This window comes from Aethalodelphis obliquidens, unplaced genomic scaffold (genome assembly GCF_003676395.1).
Source record: "Aethalodelphis obliquidens isolate GAN/ISIS:26980383/991018 unplaced genomic scaffold, ASM367639v1 scaffold2, whole genome shotgun sequence".
Taxonomy (NCBI): domain Eukaryota; kingdom Metazoa; phylum Chordata; class Mammalia; order Artiodactyla; family Delphinidae; genus Aethalodelphis; species Aethalodelphis obliquidens.
The window spans coordinates 9,565,724-9,591,334 of record NW_020837946.1 but is presented as its reverse complement, the minus strand read 5'-3'; the positions used below and the strand labels follow the sequence as shown (position 1 = coordinate 9,591,334).

The window sequence follows — 25,611 nt, the reverse complement described above, 5'->3', positions numbered from 1 at the left end:
TGTATATGTGTCTGTGTACGTATATATGTGTGTGTATATATATATGTGTGCGTATATGTGTCTGTGTACGTATATGTGTGTGTGTATATATATACGTGTGCCTGTGTTTATATGTAAATGTAGCCTTATGTAAATATACATTTTTAAAGCTCCCAGGTGTCCCCTCACCTCTGATGGCTTCGTGGTGCACCTTCCTCTCCCCGAGCACTCCAGGTCGTTTGCATGGCTCTCTCCTGGTGCACAGGTGCTGGGCTTCACCACCAGAGTCAAGCGCAAAGCCACGATAGATTTAGTAACAGAATTATTCACAAAACCTAAAAGAAAATGGGACAATAGTAAACGTAAAGCCAACCAGCATTCTTCCGACAAGGCTATGACTACAGTTTACACAACATTCAAGTATGGCAAACAAAACAAAATGCAGTAAGTTAAGCCACGGCATGAAAGCGCGTGGCTAGTGGCCATTCAGACCTCGGGCCTTTAAGGTAGGCTACTCTTCCCAAGCATCACGAGGGATGCCGGTCGCCAAGGAAAAGGAGCACCAGGCACTCCGTCATCCCCTTAGCTGCTTTGCTTTGCTCCTGTTCCTGCTCCTGTTCCTGTCTCTGAATTCCATCCCTGCATTAGCACCTTAGAATTCTCTCTGCTTTTGAACTCGTCTTTTCCCTGGCGAGCCACATGCTTGCATCTCCCTACTCCCTGTCTTCCTGGCTGCTCTGAATAGTCGCAAGCCCTAAATCTCCCCCACCCACCCTGCTCTATGGGTCTGCCCGAGCAGCTCAGTGCCCTCAAGAGGGGGCATGCAACATGGGTCACATTCTATGTTGGGTTTTCTCATAAATATCTACTTGATCACCAATCTGACTGTGCTGTATCAATTTCAGTTATGTGGTTTTAACCATCTAATAAAACAGGACCAATCATAGTTGAACACTGATCACAAAAGCACTAATGTGTCCTATTTATCACTGAATGATCTTTATGTCAAGTGCAGCTATTTGTACATGGTTGGTAGCAATAAATATGGAATAAATAATAGTCTCCAACTGGCATGAGGAAATAATACTGTAAGTACTGTGCACCAGTGATATAATTATTTCATTAAGAGAGTGTACCTTTTTCTAATAAGAATATTCATTTATTTAGGAATGATTTTTAACTTCAAAATGAACAACTTATAATTAACACCTGCATCACCCAGGAGAAAGACTCCTGCATTACCCAGAAAAGGTGCTTAAGACAAGGGGGTGGAAATGATTCTAGACAGCCATGCCTCTCTAAGCCCCAATTTTCTTTTTTTCTGGGACTCTTTTCACATCAAAAAAGAATGCTTTTTATGATGACAGCTGGACACGGGCAGGAAGTGAGGCTGTCTGGGCAATGGGGCAACATGATCACCCTGCTCCTTGGACCCTAAGGAACATGCAGGGGCAAATCTGCAAAGGGCAAAGCACTACATTAGTGCAAGGGATGTTTTTAACAGGCAGAAGATGGGTTCAAAACAGCAGCAGAGGATTTAATCCTGTTCACAAGCATCAAGGTTATGTTGGGAAATTTGTGCAAGTCCGAGTGGAGTGGAGACACACCTCAACTTCAAGTTTGGAATTAGGAGCCAAGTATCTCTTAGTGTCTCAGTAAAGACAGGCACTGCTGGTCTGACACGGAGTAGTATTTTACATCCACAGAGAACTAGTTGCTTTCTTCCTAAGATTTCCTATTGAAAACTTTATGGTAAATTGGCTTTGGGACAGAATGAAAAGGACGGTTTAGGCAAACACACCTCCTTTGTAGAGCTTTCTACTTCTTGGTCACGGTCCCACATCACACAGACACCTCAAACCTCCTCCCAGCGCCTGCTCATTCCAACTCTGTAAACGTTCCCATGGTGCCTCTTTGCCTGGAATACACTGTGATCCTTCTCCAGTGATCATAGCTCAGTTCTCATCCTATTCACAAGTCTTTCCCCAATACCCCAGCCCCCTCCCAGCTCGACCATGTCCACCTGCACTCAAGTACATACTGTTCCAACAGGTCCCCGATTATTTTATGTCTTGGATGGTTACTTGTCAAAACACCTTTACTGAAACTTCCTTGAGGGCAAGGGACAAGTCTCAGAGAAGTGGCAAGTAGGAAGTCAGGATACAGGCGCACATAGGACCAGAGCAGTAAAGGCAAGTCCCAAAGAGGAGTTTCCAGAATGTGTTATCATCCAACAAGTCCACTTGGAAGAAGAGCCATCATTAGAATACATAAATTCCAGTTTACTAAAAAAACTGCTTATCAACTTTGATAGAGAAATAGAGCCTGGTACAATGTAGGAGTGCTACCAGAATTCTTATTTTAAAAGACATTTTTACACATAAAGTAGTGGAGGTAAAAATCAGGTAGTAATTATAAAGGTATTTTTCATCTCTTTGCTCTGTTCTCTAGCTTCACATTAAATTATTTGAAAAATCTATACCATCTGTCTCCTTACTAAGCATTTAGATCGCAGAATGCTCTATAATTCTCTAGAAGAGGCCTCTCTCCAAAGGTTATTTTAAAAATTCTTTTCAACTGTTAAATTTACTGAGCCAGTAGAAATTCAACTGAGGTGGCCCTGAACCAAGATGGCGGAGTATAAGGATGTGCTCTCACTCCATCTCATGAGAACACCAGAATCACAACTAACTGCTGGACAATCATCAACAGGAAGACACTGGAACTCACCAAAAAAGGTATCCCACATCCAAAGACAAAGGAGAAGCCACAGTGAGACGGTAGGAGGGGCGCAATCACAGTAAAATCAAATCCCATAACTGCTGGGTGGGTGACTCACAGACTGGAGAACACTTAAACCACAGAAGTCCACCCACTGGAGTGAAGGTTCTGAGCCCCACGTCAGGTTCCCAACCTGGGGGTCCGACTATGGGAGGAGGAATTCCTAGAGAATCAGACTTTGAAGACTAGTGGGATTTGATTGCAGGACTTTAACAGGACTGGGGGAAACAGAGACTCCACTCTTGGAGGGCACACACAAAGTACTGTGCACATTGGGACCCACAGGAAGGAGCAGTGACCCCTGGGGAGACTGAACCAGACCTACCTGCTAGTGTTGGAGGGTCTCCTGCAGAGGCAGGAGGTGGCTGTGGCTCACCGTGGGGACAAGGACACTAGCAGCAGAAGTTCTGCGAAGTACTCCTTGGTGTGAGCCCTCCAAGAGGCTGCCATTAGCCCCACCAAAGAGCCCAGGTAGGCTCCAGTGTTGGGTTGCCTCAGGTCAAACAACCAACAGGGAGGGAACCCTGCCCCACCCATCAGTAGTCAGGTGGATTAAAGTGTTACTGAGCTCTACCCACCAGAGCAACACCCAGCTCTACCCACCACCAGTCCCTCCCATCAGGAAGCTTGCACAAGCCTCTTAGACAGCCTCATCCACCAGAGGGCAGACAGCAGAAGCAAGAAGAGCTACAATTCTGCAGCCTGTGGAACAAAAACCACATTCACAGAAAGATAGACAGGATGAAAAGGCAGAGGGCTATGCACCAGATGAAGGAACAAGATAAAACCCCAGAAAAACAACTAAATGAAGTGGAGATAGGCAACCTCCCAGAAAAAGAATTGAGAAGAATTATAGTGAAGATGATCCAGGACCTCAGGAAAAGAATGGAGGCAAAGATCAAGAAGATGCAAGACATGTTTAACAAAGACCTAGAAGAATTAAAGAACAAACAAACAGAGATGAACAATACAATAACTGAAATGAAAACTACACTAGAAGGAATCAATAGCAGAATAACTGAGGCAGAAGAACAGATAAGTGACCTGGAAGACAGAATGGTGGAATTCACTGCTATGGAACAGAATAAAGAAAAAAGAATGAAAAGAAATGAAGACAGCCTAAGAGACCTCTGGGACAACATTAAATGCAACAACATTTGCATTATAAGGGTTCCAGAAGGAGAATAGAGAGAGAAAGGACCCGAGAAAATATATGAAGAGATTATAGTCGAAAACTTCCCTAACATGGGAAAGGAAATAGCCACCCAAGTCCAGGAAGCGCAGCGAGTCCCATACAGGATAAACCCAAGCAGAAACATGCCAAGACACATAATGATCAAATTGACAAAAATTAAAGACAAAGAAAAATTACTGAAAGCAGCAAGGGAAAAATGACAAATAACATACAAGGGAACTCCCATAAGGTTAACAGCTGATTTCTCAGCAGAAACTCTACAAGCCAGAAGGGACTGGCATGATATACTTAAAGTGATGAAAGGGAAGAACCTACAACCAAGATTACTCTACCTGTAAGGATCTCATTCAGATTCAATGGAGAAATCAAAAGCTTTACAGACAAGCAAAAGCTAAGAGAATTCAGCACCACCAAACCAGCTCTACAACAAGTGCTAAAGGAACTTCTCTAAGTGGGAAACACAAGAGAAGAAAAGGACCTACAAAAATAAACCCATAACAATTAAGAAAATGGTAACAGCAACATACATATCGATAATTACCTTAAATGTGAATGGATTATGCTCCAACCAAAAGACACAGTGTCACTGAATGGATACAAAAACAAGACACATCTATATGCTGTCTACAAGAGGCCCACTTCAGACCTAGGGACACATACAGACTGAAAGTGAGGGGATGGAAAAAGATATTCCATGCAAATGGAAATCAAAAGAAAACTGGAATAGCAATACTCACATCAAATAAAATAGACTTTCAAATAAAGAATGTTACAAGAGACAAGGAAGGACATTACATAATGATCAAGGGATCAATCCAAGAAGAAGATATAACAATTATAAATATATATGCACCCAACATAGGAGCACCTCAATACATAAGGCAACTGCTAACAGCTATAAAAGCGGAAATTGACAGTAACACAGTAACAGTGGGGGACTTTAACACCTCACTTACACCAATGGACAAATGAAAACAAATAAGGAAACAGAAGCTTTAAATGACACAATAGACCAGATAGATTTAATTGATATTTATATGACATGACATCCAAAAACAGCAGATTACACTTTCTTCTCAAGTGCGCATGGAACATTCTCCAGGATAGATCACAACCTGGGTCACAAATCAAGGCTCGGTAAATTTAAGAAAATTGAAATCACATCAAGCATCTTTTATGACTACAACACTATGAGATTAGAAATCAATTACAGGGAAAAAATGTAAAAAACACAAACACATGGAGGCTAAACAATACGTTACTAAATAACCAAGAGATCACTGAAGAAATCAAAGGGGAAATCAAAATACACCTAGAGACAAATGACAACAAAAACATGATGATCCAAAACCTACGGGATGTAGCAAAAGCAGTTCTAAGAGGGAAGTTTATAGCTATACAAGCCTACCTCAAGAAACAAGAAAAATCTCAAATAAACAATCTAACCTTACACCTAAAGGAACTAGAGAAAGAAGAACAAACAAAACCCAAAGTTAGCAGAAAGAAAGAAATCATAAAGTTCAGAGCAAAAATAAATGAAAGGGAAACAAAGAAAACAATTGCAAAGATCAATAAAACTAAAGCTGGTGTTTTGAGAAGATAAAATTGATAAACCATTAGCCAGACTCATCAAGCAAAAGAGGGAGAGGACTCAAATCAATAAAATTAGAAACGAAAAAGGAGAAGTTACAACAGACACCGCAGAAATACAAAGCATCCTAAGAGACTACTACAATCAGCTCTACGCCAATAAAATGGATAACCTGGAAGAAATGGACAAATTCTTAGAAAGGTATAACCTTCCAAGACTGAACCAGGAAGAAATAGAAAATATGAACAGACCAATCACGAGTAATGAAATTGAAACTGTGATTAAAAATCTTCCAACAAACAAAAATCCAGGACCAGATGGTTTCACAGGTGAATTTTATCAAACATTTAAAGAAAAGCTAACACCCATCCTTCTCAAACTCTTCCAAAAACTTGTGGAGGAAGGAACACTCCCAAACTCATTCTATGAGGCTACCATCACCCTGATACCTAAACCAGATAAAGATACTACAAAAAAAGAAAATTACACACCAATATCACTCAAGAATATAGATGCAAAAATCCTCAACACATTAAAAGGATCATACACCATGATCAAGTGGGATTTATCCCAGGGATGCAAGGATTCTTCAATATACACAAGTCAGTCAATGTGATACACCATATTAACAAACCGAAGAATAAAAAATATATGATCATCTCAATAGATGCAGAAAAAACTTTTGACAAAATTCAACACCCACTTATGATAAAAAGTCTCCAGAAAGTGGGTATAGAGGGAACCTACCACAACATAATAAAGGTCATATATGCAAACCCACAGCAAACATCATTCTCATTGGTGAAAACTGAAAGCATTTCCTCTAAGATCAGGAACAAGACAAGGATGTCCACTCTCAACACTGTTATTTAACATCGTTTTGGAAGTCCTAGCCACGGCAGTCAGAGAAGAAAAAGAAATAAAAGGAATACAAATTGGAAAAAAAGAAGTAAAACTGTTTGCAGATGACATGATACTCTACATAGAGAATCCTAAAGAGGCCACCAGAAAACTACAAGAGCTAATCAATGAATTTGGTAAAGTTGCAGGATACAAAATTAATGCATAGAAATCTCTTGCATTCCTATACACTAATGATGAAAAATCTGAAAGAGAAATTAAGGAAACACTCCCATTTACCACTGCAACAAAAAGAATAAAATACCTAGGAATAAACCTACCTAAGGAGGTAAAAGACCTGTATGCAGAAAACTATAAGACACTGATGAAACAAATCAAAGATGATACCAACAGATGGAGAGATATACCATGTTCTTGGATTGGAAGAATCAATATTGTGAAAATGACTATACTACCCAAAGCAATCTACAGATTCAATGAAATCCCTACCAAATTACCAATGGCATTTTTTACAGAACTAAAACAAAAAATCTTAAAATTTGAATGGAGACACAAAAGAGCCTGAATAGCCAAAGCAGTATTGAGAGAAGAAAATGGAGCTGGAGGAATCAGACTCCCTGACTTCAGACTATACTACAAAGCTACAGTAATCAAGACAATATGGTACTGGCACAAAAACAGAAATATAGATCAATGGAACAGGATAGAAAGCCCAGAAATAAACCCACGCACCTATGGTCAACTAATATATGCCAAAGGAGGCAAGGATATACAATGGAGAAAAGACAGTCTTTTCAGTAAGTGGTGCTGGGAAAACTGGACAGCTACATGTAAAAGAATGAAATCAGAACACTCCCTAACACCATACACAGAAATAAACGCAATGGATTAGAGACCTAAATGTAAGACCAGGCACTATAAAACTCTTAGATGAAAACATAGGAAGAACACTCTTTAACATAAATCACAGCAAGATCTTTTTTGATCCACTTCCTAGAGTAATGGAAATAAAAACAAAAATAAACAAATGGGATCTAATGAAACTTCAAAGCTTTTGCACAGCAAAGGAAACCATAAACAAGATGAAAAGACAACTCTCAGAATAGGAGAAAATATTTGCAAAGGAATCAACAGACAAAGGATTAATCCCCAAAATATATAAACAGCTCATGCAGCTCAATATTAAAAAAACAAATAACCCAATCCAAAACTGGGCATATGACCTAAATAGACATTTCTCCAAAGAAGACATACAGATGGCCAAGAAGCACATGAATAGCTGCTCAACATCACTAATTATTAGAGAAATGCAAATCAAAACTACCATGAGGTATCACCTCACACCAGTCAGAATGGGCATCATCAGAAAATCTACAAACAACAAATGCTGGAGAGGGTGTGGAGAAAAGGGAACCCTCTTGCACTGTTGGTGGGAATGTAAATTGATACATTTACTATGGAGAACAGTATGGAGGGTCCTTAAAAAACTAAAAATAGAATTACCATGTGATCCAGCAATCCCACTACTGGGCATATACCCAGAGAAAACCATAATTCAAAAAGACACATGCACCCCAGTGTTCATTGCAGCACTATTTACAATAGCCAGGTCATGGAAGCAACCTAAATGCCCATCGACAGACGAATGGATAAAGAATAAGTGGTACATATATACAATGGAATATTACTCAGCCATAAAAAGGAACGAATCTAGGTCATTTGTAGAGACGTGGATGGACCTAGGGACTGTCATACAGAGTGAAGTAAATCAGAAAGAGAAAAACAAATACCGTATATTAACGCATATATGTGGAACCTAGTAAAATGGTACAGATGAACCGGTTTGCAAGGCAGAAATAGAGACACAGATGTAGAGAACAAACATATGGACACCAAGTGGGGAAAGCGGCGGAGGGTGGGGGTGGTGGTGTGATGAACTGGGCGATTGGGATTGACATGTATACACTGATGTGTATAAAATTGATGACCAATAAGAAGCTGCTGTATAAAAAAATAAATAAAATAAAATTTAAAAATAAAAAAAATGCTGCTTAAAACTATAAATTAAAATCTTCTCCTGATTCAGTCAAAAAAAGAAATTCAATTGAATGAGCAGTTTAAAATATGCACAATATAGCTTTCTAAATAGTTCGCTTCCATTTCCTGAAAGAACATTTCCTGCGCTCACTTCTCCAAACCCAGCACTGTATTAGATTCTAAGGTTAGAGAGAGAAGTCACCTTTGGTTTGTGTCACTCCACACTTTGGTCAAGAGCCGTGGTCCTTAACTAGTTTAGAAACCAGAAGCTTTATATTTTTGCAGGCGCTTTTTCCAAGTACATATTTCCAGGTTCCAACATAAGTGATTCAGTGTCAATGGTCTTGGCTGGGCCCCTGTAAGCATGTTATTTATTTTTTTAAATTTTTGTAAATAAGGTTTTATTAGAATATAGTCTATTCATTTACGTACATATTGTCTGGACTTCTTTTGCACTGTGACTGAGTTGAGTAGTTGTAACAGAGACTGGATGGTCCACAAAGTCTAAAATATTTACTACCTGGAGCCACACTGAAAAGATCTGTGACCACCATGGTAGGCACTGGGCATACATGGATAAAAGATGGATGTCATATACGTCCTCGTGGAATTTACAGTCCAGCAGGGAAACCCAGAAGATAAAGTGAGCGATATAGTTATCTGGGTCAGGAGCATCTGACCTAGCCTAAGGGGAGCATATTATTTTTTATTTATTTTTATTTATTTATTTTTCTTTTGCAGTACGCGGGCCTCTCACTATTGTGGCCTCTCCCGTTGCGGAGCACAGGATCCAGACGCGCAGGCTCAGTGGCCACGGTTCACGGGCCCAGCCACTCCGCAGTATGTGGGATCTTCCCGGACCGGGGCACAGAACATGTGTCCCCTACATCGGCAGGCAGACTCTCAACCACTGCGCCACCAGGGAAGCCCTAGGCATATTATTATAAAAGACTCCTTAAGTAATTCGGACGTGTGCTTCCACTTAAGAACCGCTGGTCTGATAGAAAAACACATCGAAGCACAGAAGTAATGTTCCTGTTAAGGTAATGATCACCTTGAACTAGAGGCACGTGAGCCTCTGAACGCACACGGCGCCCGTCTATTTTTGAAAGTCTAGGCAACTCTGTGATATTTCGGTGATATTCATATTCCCTCACTCATCATAAGTCTCTGAAGTTCTTGGAGACAACTTTGATAAAAGTTTCTACATTAGCTTTATTTGCTTAACAAGACTGAGTATTTGGGTCCGAAAATCCCTTAGTAAACTCTTAAAGAAATCAATCTTTACAGCAGTGTATCACACATTACTACATAATTTCTGATGATGTCACCTAATCCCCCCAAAGGAGTCAACAGCATAATAAGCATGTTATCTTCAGCAGTACTCTGTGCACGTGAGGAGAACAGTGCATGGCGGCTCCTTCCAGGTAGGTGTAATTTCAGTGAGCTGTTTGCACCTCCCTTTGATCATGTCTAAGGGAAAAATGCTTGGCGTTCCTCCTAATGAAAAGTAATCCTGTCCATTTTAACTCTCCTCAAGCTGCAGCTGGGTTAGAGCAAAGTAGCCCTCAGGAAAGCCCTCGTGCCAAGCGCAGGAACTGTGCTCTTTACGAAGCAGCAGCAGGAGGGATCTGAAATAAAATAGAATTCATTTTTTTTAAAAAAAGAAGTTCTTTGGGGCTTTATGGGTGATCATTTGAGGGTTGTTGAAAAGCCAGTGTGAGTTCTTTGACTCAGCGCTCAAAACGGTGCCACTTCTAACACGCTTATAAGAAATGCCAAGGAAATGATCACAGTTTTTTTTCTCTTCCTTAATGGTATGAAATCAATATATGTAAGGTAATTCCTGAGACAGGCCTGAATAAAAAGCCTTGTCCTCATTCAGAATTCCAAGAACCATAGGGCAACTGACTCACTAAAGACAAAAACCGGTAAAGTCAGAGTGAGGGTGACACCCCAGTTCTGTCCACAGAGCTGTTAGAGAATGAGCTTTTGTCAACACCTGCACTTTCTGTGGCCTTTTCCAAAACGAAAGAACTGATGCCACATAGGAGGCTATGAAGTTGCTCCAGCAAAAGCATGGTTTAAATTATAAGCAAGAAAGGGGAACAGATAGAGGAGAAATATAAAAGGGAAAGGGAAATAGAAAGAAGGAAGGAGGGAGGGATGGAGGAAGGAAGATTGAAAAAGAAAACCAAAGCATGAGATAGAAACTGCATGAGACAGAAGAAAAGGAGACACTAATACAGAAAGACAAGGAAAGCAGAAATGGAGAAAAGAAAATGAAGGCTGTCCAGCAAAAGTTTCAGGGGTTCTCCCACCGTTTTTTATGGAAGGACATCTCATCATCTTCTCATGTTCGTGCCTTAGATTCTTCATTCCAACCACAACACGTGTAAAATGAGAGTTCTCTGAAACAGTTCATGGATAAACATTTGTTTGAATAACTGTGTTCAGTCCAACTCTATGATTCTGATTATGAGGCCAAAATACTGAGTCCCTCCAAGTGGAGAGATCGTGCATTCTGGGTGCATCACCCAGCTGTGGGGGGATGGGGCAGGATGGAGGGCCACCCAGGACAGAAGGAGAGCTGAGCTCACTCAGCAGGCGATGACTGCGCTCCAGGTAGCAGGCAGCGTTCAGGTTGCATCCTGAAGGCTGCAAAAGAACCAGTGAAGAGAGCTGAGGACATCAGCGTGTCAGATGGCTGAGGTCAGTGTGTCAGATGGATGAGAAGGTCAGTGTGTCAAGGGCCAGCGCCCAGATGAGGACAGAGAGGCAGGACGGGCCAGATTAGAGGGGGTCTCGTGACCCTTAGGGCAACGGGAATCCACCAAAGAGTGTGGAAAACACAGGATTTATGTTTTTTCAAAGATCACGTTTTGGAGGAAGAGCCAAGAAGACTTTCGTAAGGATTGGATGAGGGAAAAGAAGGAATCATACGTAGTGTGGCAACGGCATGTGCAGTGGTGCTGGAAAGTGACCAGGATGTCCGCCGTGGGCAGGTTAAGTCAGAGATTCAGATGAGACGCGCACCTCCACACACACGCAAATGGAGCGGCCAAGCTGGTGGTTCAACATAGGACACGGGTAGTTTGGAACATCAGGGCTGAAGATTTAAATCTGGGCCTCATCTGAATCTGGGGGGTTCTACACCATTGGGACAAAAGTGCACTCTCAGAGAAGAGAGAGAAAGACCAGAGCCCAGAACCAAGCTTTACAGACAATATTCACAGAATAAACTTAGTGTTATATTGATAAATAGAGATTAGACCAGACCAGAATCATATTAGAAAATTTAACTAAAAACAAATATGACTTTTCCTTAGTCGGCTTGATTAAGAAAAGATTTCTGGGCTTCCCTGGTGGCTCAGTGGTTGAGAATCTGCCTGCTAATGCAGGGGACACAGGTTCGAGCCCCGTTCTGGGAAGATCCCACATGCCGCGGAGCAACTAGGCCCGTGAGCCATGGCCGCTGAGCCTGCGCGTCTGGAGCCTGTGCTCCGCAACAAGGGAGGCCACGATAGTGAGAGGCCCGCGCATCGCGATGAAGAGCGGCCCCTGCTTGCCACAACTAGAGAAAGCCCTCGCACAGAAACGAAGACGCAACACAGCAAAAATAAATAAGTAAATTAATAAACTCCTACCCCCAACATCTTCTTTAAAAAAAAAGAAAAGAAAAGATTTCTGCACCATGAAGGAGATAAAGAACCACAAGGAGGAGACTGCGGCCCATGACAGAGAAAAATGTCTCAAGGTCACCATTCAGCTCAAGGCTTCAGAGGCTGGGAAAGGAAGGGAAAGGGGAGGGAGGGAGGGGGAAAAGATAACACTGCGCTTGAAACGTCCACTTCTACTCACTGCACAACTGAGTGATTTCCCTAACGAGTTTTAAAACACTAACGAAGGAAAACTCTCTCCAAAGATTATCCTGGGATCTGTTAACACCCTCAGGTAACTAGTTACGATGACAAATAAAGGCTGGGTTTCCTTCTCTGCACGTCCCCATCTGCACGTCCCCACTGCCCCTAACTCTTGCACGGACACACACAAACACTCTGTCCCACCCTCGGGACCACACTGTGCTCATTAACACGGTAATAAAATGTTCTGCCATCATTACAGTCCTTTTAGAACAGCGACTTCACGCCAAACTCACTCCTTTGGTCCCAATGAGAAGTAGGGAACAACCGAAAGGGGACCCTGTCATTACGTTTGGGATGGACTGGTCCAGTATCCATTAGAGAGCGCGAGAGGGCTGGCTCCTGGCCATTAACTGCTCATCTTACCACTTGGCTTCTTCAATATTAAGACCAAAGAGTCTTAAATGGACTTAGTAGTTGAGGTCTCACTGGGATTAAGAACAAGCGAGATTTGCATTTCTTACTTCAGTGGTTTGGCTAAAGACCGTTTTCTTTCCTGTTAAAGGGAATGCATACGTCCAAAATAAAATCTCTGACCGTTGGAAACACCCTGCTGAGTTTTCCTTTTAAGACTTGGCGAGTCATTTGGCACAAAACTATAACCTATAAAAACTGTTCACTGTCCAGGAAGTTCCATGGCTGGCACCAGCTAGGCATGAAAGCTTTAAAATATCACAGATCCAGCTCCAGCTGGAGACCCAGGGCTTTTGCATTAACTTGGGCATTGGGAAGGCAAACACCTCCAATTCCCACAATTTGATTCGCAGAAGCAGGGGTAAGATGGCGTCTCTGCGCCAACGCTTTAGGAAGGTGGGATGGAGGTTAGTGCAAAGCTTAACAAGCCAGTCAGGATCCCCATGGATTTGTGACTCGATACCTGGGGGCTGGGAAGCAAAACCTGAGAAATAAATCATCTTTTGACAGTATCTGGCCAAAGGCAAAAAGAGAGCTTGATGCAGGGTACAAACTTGAACCTAGACCAAATCCAGGGCAGCATGACGCTAAAACAAGCCTTACTAATACACCTCCTGCTACAGGAACACAGCTGTCCTTCCACTGCACGTATGCGGATTGCAGTTAGACCACAAGTTAAGGGGGGGAAGTGAAGGAACACTAAAGAGCTGTCACTACACCCAGGTACAATTACACTGACGCTTCATTCGCCGGAGAACCTGCCTGGCCACACCCACCATCTTAGACCTCACCCAAGCTCTTGCTACCTTTTCTCAACAAAGCTCTCTTTGGACTTCCCTGTGAAAGTCTGCATTCTCTTGTTGTTCATTTGCTTGTTTGCTTGCTTTGAAGCTTTGCTGCTTGCAGCAGTAAATTGCTTTTCGGAAAATTCACCTGTCCAGAAACTCTCATTTTCTGTGGGTTCCTAAGTAAGGTATGGCCAGAAATGCTTTCAGAATTCGAGACACAACGGCACATAACAGCAACGATCCAACTGTAATACTTTTACCATTGCCACGCATTTAAATCATCAGGTAGACTGCACCTAGCCAGATGCCTAGGAGAAGTATATATTAAGTGATATCATTTGCTCTAAAGGGAAAAAGAAATTGTAAAGATAATGGGAACATGCTATAGAAAAAAATACATACAATCAGCTTGCTATTCCCTGAAGAGAGATTGGCTTATGCTCCACAATCTGTCAGACAGAGCAGCCCTCAACAACGACTTCCCAACTTTGCCAATATCTCAGCAGCCCCCTCTCTCTGTTCATCCTGCAGAGAAAACTGAAAATTCAATATGAAACACAGGCTGAAAAAATGAACACAAAGGTTTAGGTTAAGAGTTCTTAGGTTGACATTCTATGCTTTTCCAAAACAAGTATCTATTCCCACAGTAAAGGGTTACTAGCCCGGAGTGCTATATTTTTGTTTAATTTTTTCAAGATAGTCACCCTACCACACTCCTTTTTCCACTAAAATTAAACTAAATTATTTGTCCTGAGTAAGACCTGAGTATTTGAACCATGGGAGGTTGCCCACTGTTATCCATTCTCCCCATATTCCTTTGATAACAGAATTGGGAGTTTTTGCTGGGAACAACTGGGTCACCCAGCCTCTCCTCAGTGACTTGGGGAGAGGATGCGCGGCACTTCTGTGTTATACGTTTAAGAAGACAAAGCAAGTGCTCTTTTTAGCCTTTCCCCCTTCCCAGTGGCTGATATGCCACTGGGGCAGCCAGGGCAGCCGGTTTGAATCCAGAGATGGGATCTGTGTGCTGCCCTCCATCCTGGACCAGCTACCTCTAGATTGAAACACTGAAACGGAGCAAGACCCTATGGTCCTTCCCCACCATGTCCCCCACCTGCATTTTGTCTGTAGAAAAACTTTAGCCAAAAAACAAGTTTATTCAGAGAAGTGAGAAAATGCATAAGCAAAGGAAAACCGTCAAACAAGACCAAATAACAATAGTTTAGTCATTAAACAAAGTCAAGGACCTTAAGTTCCTCTTCAAGGGCTATAGATAATATTCTGAGCCGTATCCTCTGAGCTGTCTTATAGATACTGAAAGCCCCACCAGGTGGAAGAAGTTAACTACGTGATGATCAGGATATAGCCACGACATAAGTTGCCACAATTCCAAGAACTGGCTTCAAAGAAATGGGAACAAACCGACTCCAGAACTGAAGATGAACTGTCCTTAAAACAATCAAGATGACGCCGATCAGACCACCGCATGACCAATTTCAAGATGACGGTCAGAGCTGGCTGTGCGGTTTCTACATGTAGCCCCCTCCCTCCCTCTGCCTATACACCCCTGAAACTCCCCTTTAAAAGCTCTTGCCCCTGACTGTCAGTGGGGAGTCCACCACCACTACCCACCACCCCTGCTGTGGCCGGCCACCAAAATAATGTAAACTTTCCTTTCCACCAACCTTGCCTTTCTATTGGCTTTAGAGCGGCAAGCAACCTGACCCCACTTTCTGTAACAACATGACCGAGAAATTAACATGTAACTCGTTTAAGCCACTGTATTCGCGCGGTCTCTCCATTACAACAGCTTAGACTGCACCTTGACCAACACAGGCCTGCAAAGGAACCACATCAAACTCCTTCCCCTGTGCTGCATCCCCCCACCCCTACCACTTGACTCAGCAGGAATCACCAGTTAGCTACGACTTAGTGTTCCAAACTGACAACATACTAACTCCATCACTTCCCCCCTCCCTCCTCTTCCTTAATATTTACGAGGCAGGGTTGGCCGTCAAAGTGGCTCAGCTTATATCAGACACAGGAAGAGTAGGCGGGAACTGAGCACCAGTTTAGGAAAAAATACTTAATATTATTCCTTTAATCACACAGGGATATTATAAATATATATATTAACAGATGAGATATTCTAGAATTGGACTTTAACATTTTATGTACTCTGTATATAGTATATGTTTCACATTACAGACGTGGGTAATCGTCCACCATATCTATCCATTAATTCCAAGTGAATGCGTCCTGAGTAGCGGCTTTACAGTATATACTAAAACGAGCAACCACGCGCTGACGTGAGGGTAATGGGAGATTATACCAGGCTCTACCACCAGGTGGTCTGAGTTCTTACCAGCTCTGTGACTTTGGGAGAGATATTTACATCCTTCATGCCTTGGATTCCTTCTCCCTGAAATAGAGATAATAACACTACCTATTTTTTACCGTGGTTGTTACGATTAAAGATCTTAACATGGGCAAAGGTTTTAATACAGTGAAGCCTATGATAAGGACTCTATAAATCATTATAATTATCATCATCCCCACCATTGTGTCAGTTAGCTTGGGCTGCTATAGCAGAATACCATAAGCTGGGTGACTTAAACAATAAATATTTATTTCTTACAGTTCTGGAGGCTACAAGTCTGAGATCAGGGTGCCCGCATGGTCAGGTTCTTGGGGAAGACACCTCTTCCTGGTTTACAGATAGCTGCCTTTTCTCTGTACCCTCACGTGGTGGAGAGAAAGCGCTGGTCCCTTCATCTCCTTATCAAGGCACTAATTTTACAATGAGGGCTCCATCATCATGCCTCAATCTAACTCTAATCACCTCCCAAAGGCACCACTTCCAAATACCACTTACTGGGGGTGAGGGTTTCAACATGGGAGAAGAGGGACACAAACATTCAGTCCCTAGCAATCAACATCACCATCATCACTGCCATTATCACCATCATCATCGTTATCATCACCTCCGTCATCGCCATCACCACCAACAACGTCACTATCATCATCAACACCATCATCACTATCATCACCATCACCACCAACAACATCATTATTACCACCATCATCACTGTCATCCACGGCAATACCAACAAACAACATCTATTTAAAGTTGGGTCCTGAATGAAACTTAGACTTGTGTAGGTCTGAAAAAAAGGCTCTGGGAAAGTATGTCCCCTGAGAAAACAGCAGAGCCAAGATGTAAGCAAGAAGGTCACTTAGAGAGTCGGAACTTTGAAATAAATTTTTATTTAATTATTGCTACTTTTAAAAATTATACCTAGGATTTTAAGATAATGTCCAAATAAAAGTACCTTCATAATAATGTGACTGAGGTTATCTGTCACATTTTGAATAATTCATGCCTAGGTTCTATTTTAAAAAGCTAAGCTCTAGGCTTTACTTAAAGTTGTAATATATATATATATTTTTATATATACACATACATATATATGGGTGAATAAATGAGGTATGGCTACAATTTATAGGATTAAAAGACATTTTTTTAAAAAAAAAAGTATAACCAGCAATAACACAAGAGACACTGGCCAATACAATGGCATAATGTTATAAAATATTCAAATTATAAAATCCTCTTTTGAAGCAAAATTTTCAACTAAGCCTGTCAAATCTCTCTATGTGCCTATTTTGGGCATTAAGTAATCTCCATTTAGAAAAAAAAATTCTCATTGCATATGAAAACCACTTCCTAATTGGACACATTTTTTTTAATGCCAGTTCCTGAATACCCATTGGTAGAACATGAAAAATAATTTGTGTTTTCCTTTGAAATTTTGTTGGCTCACACAGAATATACAACTGAAATTCCTCATTTATTTAATCTCTTTTTCAATGTCTATCTGATCACCCTTTCATAATCAGTTAGAATTACATGACTTAATCTTCCATTAGTACACTTTCAACTCATCAACTACTAGTAAATCAATTGCTAAATTACTGTAGAATTCATATACAATGAACGTCCATCCCGTCCAGTCATTAATACCCAATGAATGAATCCTGATTAATGACATTATCATGAATGCCAAAATAATTAATCACTTCTCTGTGCTGATGTGAGGGTAATGGGAGATTATAAATGCACAGCTAATCGGGGCTGCAGATGACTTTATAACATTAGGAAGCCAGGGGATCGGGTCTTCAGAGGAGCTCACGTGAAAAGCTGTTGATTGACATGTTTACCTCCTTGGCTGCTGTGAACACGATCTTGTGATTACCTTTGTTCTATTACATCTCTTTGCTCCGCTTTGATTCAAAACCCCACATTTAAGTGGCCACCGACAAGACTACCTGGTAACTTCAAGGTCATATGGAAGATGTGACCTGAGTTTACAAGCGTTTGGTGAGATTTCTAACTTGAGGTGCATTTGCTTCTTGAATTAAGTACAACAACTTTATGTTTCTGTGCGGGTATTTATTGCACTAAAAATAGAATGAGCCAGTGTATTTCAATAATGCCCCAATGTGTGCCATGATTTGAGGGAAAAAAAAAAAAATTGGGAGGTATGGAGAGGTTGACTCCAATTCAGCCTGTTTGGCTGGGCTATTTCTAGCTCCTATTAGCATTTTCATCACAAGAAGAGTCACACGGTCTGTCCTCAAGATGCTCAGAGGCAGCCTTCCCTACCTGCTTCATTTTCAGGAGCTCCAAGAAGGTCTCCACGACTAGGGCCCTCTCCTATCTGGCTCACAAACCCCTGGAATCAGAATTACCCACAGAGTTTATTTAATAAACTGTTATTTCTGCTCCACCCTGACCCAGTGAAGCAGAATCTCTGGGGATGCGGCCACAGATGCCTGTGGGTCTACCCACTCCCCCAGATGTCTGACTGCCAGGTATGGAAGCTGCTGTCTCAAGAATGACTTCTTTTCTGCCAAGTTAAAATGCACGTATTTCAGTAGGGACCTTACACGGGATGAATGTGTTTATCAGCTCCTTCCCTTCAACAGCTCCTCACGGCCACTAGGATCTTCACGCCGTCTCCAGAGCCCAGCATGTGAGGACATTTGACCCAGCCTCCGTCTCCACCACATCTCCCCCTCTCTCCCCCTTGCTCTCCGAGCTCCAGCTTTGTGGCCTTACTGCAGTTCCTCTGAGGCTATGCATTCTCTCCAGCCACAGGGCCTTCGCACATGCAGTTCCAGCTTTCTGCCTGGAAAGGTTTTCTCACTGCCTCATTAATAGCTCAGCCAAGTCATTTTCCTTCAAGGTAGCGATCCCCACTGCCCTCTAGTTGTCATTTCCTGTTTATTTGTAGAATTATTTCCTTATTACCTGTCACCCCATTAACACATAAAATTCACGAGGGCCGAGATTTTTGTTTGTTTTGTTCATTGCTCTATTGCCAGTGCCAAGCAGGTAGCTAACTCAGTAGGTACTCAATAAATATTCTGGGGAGGAAAGAAAGGGGGGAAAGGAGGACAAGCAAGCTGAGTGTGCTGCCAGCTAATACTGGATACAAGAGGGACAAAGGAGTGAAGAGGAACAAAGAAAAGAAAGCTGGTAGCGACAGAGACCAACTTCCCTGATCTCCTGCTCTATGGCTCACAGCCTCCGTGGATGCAGTGATCAATAACAGCACTCAACAGGAGCTGAGTGGCTTTAATCTCAGCCAGTCGCTGCATGAACACAGAGCCCCAAACCAATTTAGGAGGCAAGCCTCATGCTAAACCATGCCCTACCCCAGACTACAAACAATACCACCAATCACCCTGCTTCGCGGGCTTTACCAAGAAAGAATGAATTACAGATTGTCCCAGTTCCCAATCAACTCTCTTCCGAAATTAAATTCTTTAGTTCAATGTTACCGTCAGCTCAGTGGGTTGAAAAGGGTTTCCTAAATCTGTCCCGGAACAGATTTTATTTACGCTTCAGTCTTTAAGTCCTGGGAATACTATCCAATCATCGATTCTTTCTGTAGCAGTCAATGTAGCAAATTAAAAATTCTCTCCGTCTCCCTTAGAACCTTTACTGTTCGAAATCCCAATCTAACTGTGTGTGGACAGGCTGCCTTCACTACTGGAAAATCTAACAGGAATCGCAGTATGTAAGGCAGAGATCCAATACAAAACAAAACAAAACGGACCTTTGTTCATCTGTTCCCATCCGAAACAAAGAAAGAATGATTGGACAGATCACGTGGGCCTCCGTATTCTCGAGATGCCATTTCTAACGCTGAGTGTAGGCCCGCCCTGGTTGAGGGGCTGCCTGCCACCACAGGAGGAGACTCAGCCCCCCAGTGTGAAATGCAAGCTTTTGGAATCAGGCTTGTTTGCAGAAGCCAATCACACTTTCATATTCTAAAGGAAATGCTTCTTAAAATAAAAACTTAATACAAAATTAATTCATTAATTTGCTGATTGTTTTGCATTCATGAATGTTATGTACTATATTCTCCATGTAAATACTAGTGTTATTTCCAATTCTAAAAACTCTGTTTCTTTCCAAACTAATTGCCGTCTTATGGGTCCCCACATGCTCCCTCCTACCTGCTCCAAGCTGTGTACCTTTTTATAGTTATCCACCTATCAAGTCCTTTAAACACATATGTGCATATACACATCTTTGCATCTCTGTATGGGTGAATCTATGTACAAGTGTGCATCTGTATATGTGTATATACACAAATGAGCATACGTGTGTGTGCACATGCAACCACGTGTGTCTTATACGTACCTCTGTGCGTACCTCTATGTGCACCTCTGTGTGTTCATATGTATGATGGATGGACGCAGGGGTCTGTGCATCTACATAGCTCAACAATGTATTCTTTTTTTTAAATATGTATTTATTTATTTATTTACTTTGGCTGCACTGGGTCTTGTTGCGACATGCAGGCTTCTTAGTTGAGGCATTCATGCGGGATCTAGCTCCCCGACCGGGGATTGAACCCGAGCTCCCTGCATTGGGAACACGGAGTCTTACTCACTGGACCACCAGGGAAGTCCCTCAACAACGTAGTCTATAAAATAAGATCACGTGCACAAAATCTAAAACAAGCCCAAACCAAATGTTTCCGAGGGCCGTTATTCCCTTGCAGGAGGTCTGTCTGATTAAATCTCCAGGACAGCTGATTTTGACCCTTCATCTTCACCACCAAAAGTTACTCCACAGTTTTCACCATATTATCCCACCACCACTGTCACAACCTGCACTTCTCCTGCTGAAAAACTTGTTCACCACTGCCTACAAGCTAAATACAAACCCCTTAGCACAGTATGCAACCTCCTTCACTGTCTAGCTTATGCATCCTCTCCGTTTCCTAATTTCCCATGCTTTATTTATTGAAATCTCCTGCTCCAGCCAAATTGATCTGTTATTTTGAAACACATGCATCCTCCCTTGCACATCATTGTTCACACCACTTTTCTTATCCCGAATGTCTTTCCCTCTCAAACTGACTCCAGAGTTCAAGGCCAAGCTCAAGAGATACCTCAAGTCTAAAGCTGAACTTTCCCCTTAGTGATGACTCTGCCATTCTGCATTCATGTAGCCCTTACACTGACTGTATAATTCACCTGATAAATTTAATATACACTCCTTTATCTCCTCATTTGTCACTTTATGTGGAACATCATCTCAAAATCATCAATATCTAGCAGGAGAAACAATGACTTAGTACATGGATATTGACAATCTTTCTCTTACTTCCATTTCTCATGGGGAAGGACTCTTACTTCTTGGGTCAGTTCCCAGGCAAGTTCTTTGTAGTGAGAACCTAGGTAATGGGCAAGACAGAGAGAAGAAGTAAAAACAAACAAGCAGAGAAGCTACACTGATACACAAAATAAAGAGATGCAATAACAGGAAGAGAAAGGAGGAAAAGCCTCAAAGGCTGGGTGTTGGGCTGAGATTCTGGGGAGCAGACGTTGAGAGTGGGAGAGAGAATTTCACAAAGCAAGTGGCAAACACAGAGACTATTAAGAGAGCAGTGAGGAGGAGATAAGATTGATAAGATTTTTGCTGCACAACAGAAATGCATTTTCCCCACTCCTATTCATATTGCCTCAAAAAGATGAATGAAGATTTAAAGTGTTTTTAATTCATTTTTTGGCTACTGGATTTTGTTTATTCGAATGTAACTCTATGAACAAGACTGAGCCACAGGATGACAAAATGTATCTGGGTTACATAATGAGTATGGAGTATGTCCTGCTTGCCTGGAGGCTAAAACTCAAAGTCAGGAGCTGGGATCTTCTATGTCTTTGTATTCACTGTCCTGAACATTGTGTCCTACACATGGTAATTAATCAACAAATAGTTGTTGATGATAAACAGGGCTGTGGATAAATGCACAGATGGTGCAGATCCTGTTTTTTCTCATGGTCATGTTCCAGAGGCTGTCATCTGTTATTAGTGACGTAGCCAGACAGTATTCGTCAGTGTATTTATTTAAGGAGATTTTCCATTTGCCTACCAAGCAAATGTAACTTTTGTAGGTCAAACTCACAATTACAGATTAAAACAGGACAGCCAAGAGAGCATTGTACTTGTTAAGGATGCGTGTGAATACCAAAAATATCATGGCATTCAATACCCAAATGTCAAGAGACAGCACTAAAGAGGAGAAAGCAAGAGCGTCTTTTTGAAATTCAATCCTAATTATTTATATTGTTCACCAACTAGATAACCTTCTCCAGCTGACATGCCCTATTTCAGTCCATTTACTTGCTACTCTCAGTTTGATACCAAGATCTTTGTGAAAAACAATTACAACTACCATGATTTTGTGTCAAAATCAAATGATCATCTCTAAAGCATCCCTGGTAGTTCTTCCAAATGTATGTCTTTTCTGGAAAACCCTCTGCCCCATTCTCATGGAAGAATTCTGACCTCATAAGAAGTCCATGATAAAAGGAACTTAACCATCTATCTCCAGGATATTGAAGTGGGAAAGCAAAATAATTTAAGAGAAGGAGGTGGAAATGGAATCAGGGGTTGTAGTCTTGTGGAATATATTAGTAGATGTTTTTTGCTTAGCATTAAATGGGAGAAACATCACTAGAACCGGACGATGTGGTAGGGACCGTGAGAGCAGCAACCCCGTGTTCATTCCCCATCCTCCTGTCCCCATTTTACTTTTACTCTGATGTGCAAACTCAATGCTATAATGAAACCATTACATTTACCATACTTTGAGGTGTAAATGCAATATTGTAATGAAACCACTTTGCATATCTTCCGCTTAAAGAGATTTGTACTGTCCTTTTTCTGGAAACTGATAATGACCCCTTTTCTCCTCGAGGAGATCCCTAAATGTTTCAGACTGTTAAGGATGCTGCTAAGAGGTATATGTAAATTTCCAGCTGGATCTAGTTAAAAGCATCTGGTCAAAATTGATGGAAGGGGGACAAGGCACAATTCCAAAGATAAACTGGCTATCCTGAGTGAAAACTGGAAGAAGGACGAATTGATAATATATTTTAATTTGTCATTAAAATGTGCATTGATCCAGTAAATTCCATACCTGGGAATGTAACCCAAATAGATCACCAGAAAAGATACGAAGATGAGGTTATCATGATGTTTGAAATTCTGTCTAAAGAGGCAAAAGAATGGAGGAAACGAAGGAGATAATTGCTTAACAATAGCATATTGATTAAATCATAGTGCATTGATTCAGTGGAACTCTATACGGTCATTAAGAAGAATACTAAGTTTATATCGATTAACACAAAAGAATGTCAATGATGCATTAAGTGAAAAAAAGCAAGTAACCAGACAGCACATGAATGTGTTCTGTTTCCAAAAAAAAAGCATGTATGTACATGCAGACACTGTCATATAAAGAAAGTATCTGGAAGGAAATACCACAAAATGTAAACACTGGTTGTCAGTGGCAGATGGGGAATTACAGAAAGTACATTTCAGTTTTTCTTATTCTTGTATGCATTACTTTTATGATAAGAAATAGACACTAGAGCCTTCTTTTATTTTCCAAAGGAGAGTAAATTGGAAAATTACATTCTGGCGAGAAAAAACCATACTCCCTTATGCTTATATATTCAGCCTTGATAATCAATCTCTCTCTCTCTCCCCCCACTCCCATTCTTCTTCCACCTCTCTTCTTCACGTTCCCTCCCTTTCTCCCTCCCCTCCCCCTTGGAAAGAAGAAACAGAAGAGATCTTACGGAGAAGCAGAAAGTGGACTGTAAAAAAGGCAATGAAAGAATTTACTTTCTCATTTGAAATGTGCCCTGACAGAAACTCAGAAAAACTTTTAAACTGGCAAAGCCCTGAGAAGGTTTGTCTTTAAGTTAAAAGAAGTGGGGAAAAAATTTTTTTAATATTTTAATCAAATTCTGTGGATAAGATTTGGGTTAAAATTCACGTTATCGATTAAGTAAAAAGGTACTAGTTAACAAGAAGTTCTTAAAAATATAAAAATAATTTTATTTATTATTTAATGTTTCCAAATTAATCTATAAGTAAAGAGCACTATCCTTATTTTTAAATAAAGGGCTGAGAGAAGGAGAGAAAAAGAATGGGAAGGCAGAATGGGAAGGGGGAGAGAGGGAGAGTTTATGGTTATAAAGACATACCTTGCGTTTGCTTCTGAAAACCACTTAATGCATTAGGCCCACATTTTAGGAGAATTACCTGCGGCCTCTTTGCTCTCCTTATTTATCTATTTCTTATTGAAATATAATTGACATATAACATTATGTCAGTTTCAGGGGTACAACAAAGTGATCTGGTATTTGTATATACTGCAGAATGATCACCACAATAAGTCTAGTTAATATCCATCACCATACAGAGTTACACATTTTTTTTCTTAAAATGAGAAATTTTAAGATCTACCCTCTTAGCAACTTTCAAACATGCGATACGGTATTATTAACTATGGTCACCATGCTGTGCTTTACATCGCCAGGGCTTACTTAACTTCTAATTGCAGGTTTGTCCCTTTTGACCCCCTTCACCCATTTCACCCACCCCACACCCCATCCACTGCCTCTGGCAAAACCACCAACCTATGTTCTGTAGGCCAGCAATCTGCCTTTCTACGAAGCCTGATTCCAGGGGCTGTCTTGAAGGGCAGGAGAAATGTCTCATTTATCTTCACTCACCTGCCCCAATTCCACCACAGCTTGACCAACCAACGCTCAACAGGGCCCAGTGAATATTAGACTGTCAACTCTAAGGACCATGTGTGTTTCTAATAGATTTTTTAAAAAATAATGCCTGGTTTATCACCACAATCAAGAGGTACCAATAAATAATGCTGACCATGACAATATTTAGGAAGATAGCAGAGCACTGAAGTTCAAGGCCAACTAACAACCAAAACTCCTAATATTCATTACCAATAATAAAAAGATCATGGGTCTCCCTGGTGGCGCAGTGGTTGAGAGTCCGCCTGCCGATGCAGGGGACGCGGGTTCGTGCCCCGGTCCGGGAGGATCCCGCGTGCCGCAGAGCGGCTGGGCCCGTGAGCCGTGGCCGCTGGGCCTGCGCGTCCGGAGCCTGTGCTCCACAACGGAGAGGCCGCAACAGTGAGAGGCCCACATACAGAAAAAAAAAAAAAAAAAAGATCAAAAAGAATAATCTTGATTGCTAATAATATTGAAATGTAGATTCAATTTAAGTAAAACTTAAATTTAACATAAAACTCCCAACTAGACAAATGTGAGCTATAACAATTTCATCTAAATTATGCTGTTCAGGACAGCCTTATACTTCTGCTTCTGTTCTCTTCCAACTATTGCCTTTATTTGAACATTGCCAATTTTTTTTTCCCCCTGTTTCAGCGAGTTCAATAGACCATATTCAACTGTGGCTTTAAGATGACCAATAAAAGGTGAAATATTTGCATTTTCTTTGTTAATCTTAAGCATTAAGCAAAAGCTGTATGTTAATGACTCTATAGCTGGCATCCTTTCCAAACTTCCTTTGACTATTTTACCCTGGCCTCCAGAGCAAGAGATCTTAAAGGACAAAGTGCAAAATGTAGCTTTCCCAAAAGAACGATGAAAAGTTTCTTTCTTTCCCTTTTTTCT

General features: G+C 41.3%; 1 protein-coding gene across 1 annotated transcript in view; it reads right to left on the bottom strand.

Moving 5' to 3' along the window:
- The window catches only part of DNER (delta/notch like EGF repeat containing), a 321,811-nt gene that overhangs the window by 154,948 nt on the left and 141,252 nt on the right, over window positions 1-25,611 (bottom strand). The window contains exon 5 of the mRNA XM_027119344.1: window positions 169-314. Within this exon, the coding sequence (XP_026975145.1) occupies window positions 169-314 (146 nt within the window). The remainder of the gene's footprint in view (window positions 1-168; window positions 315-25,611) is intronic.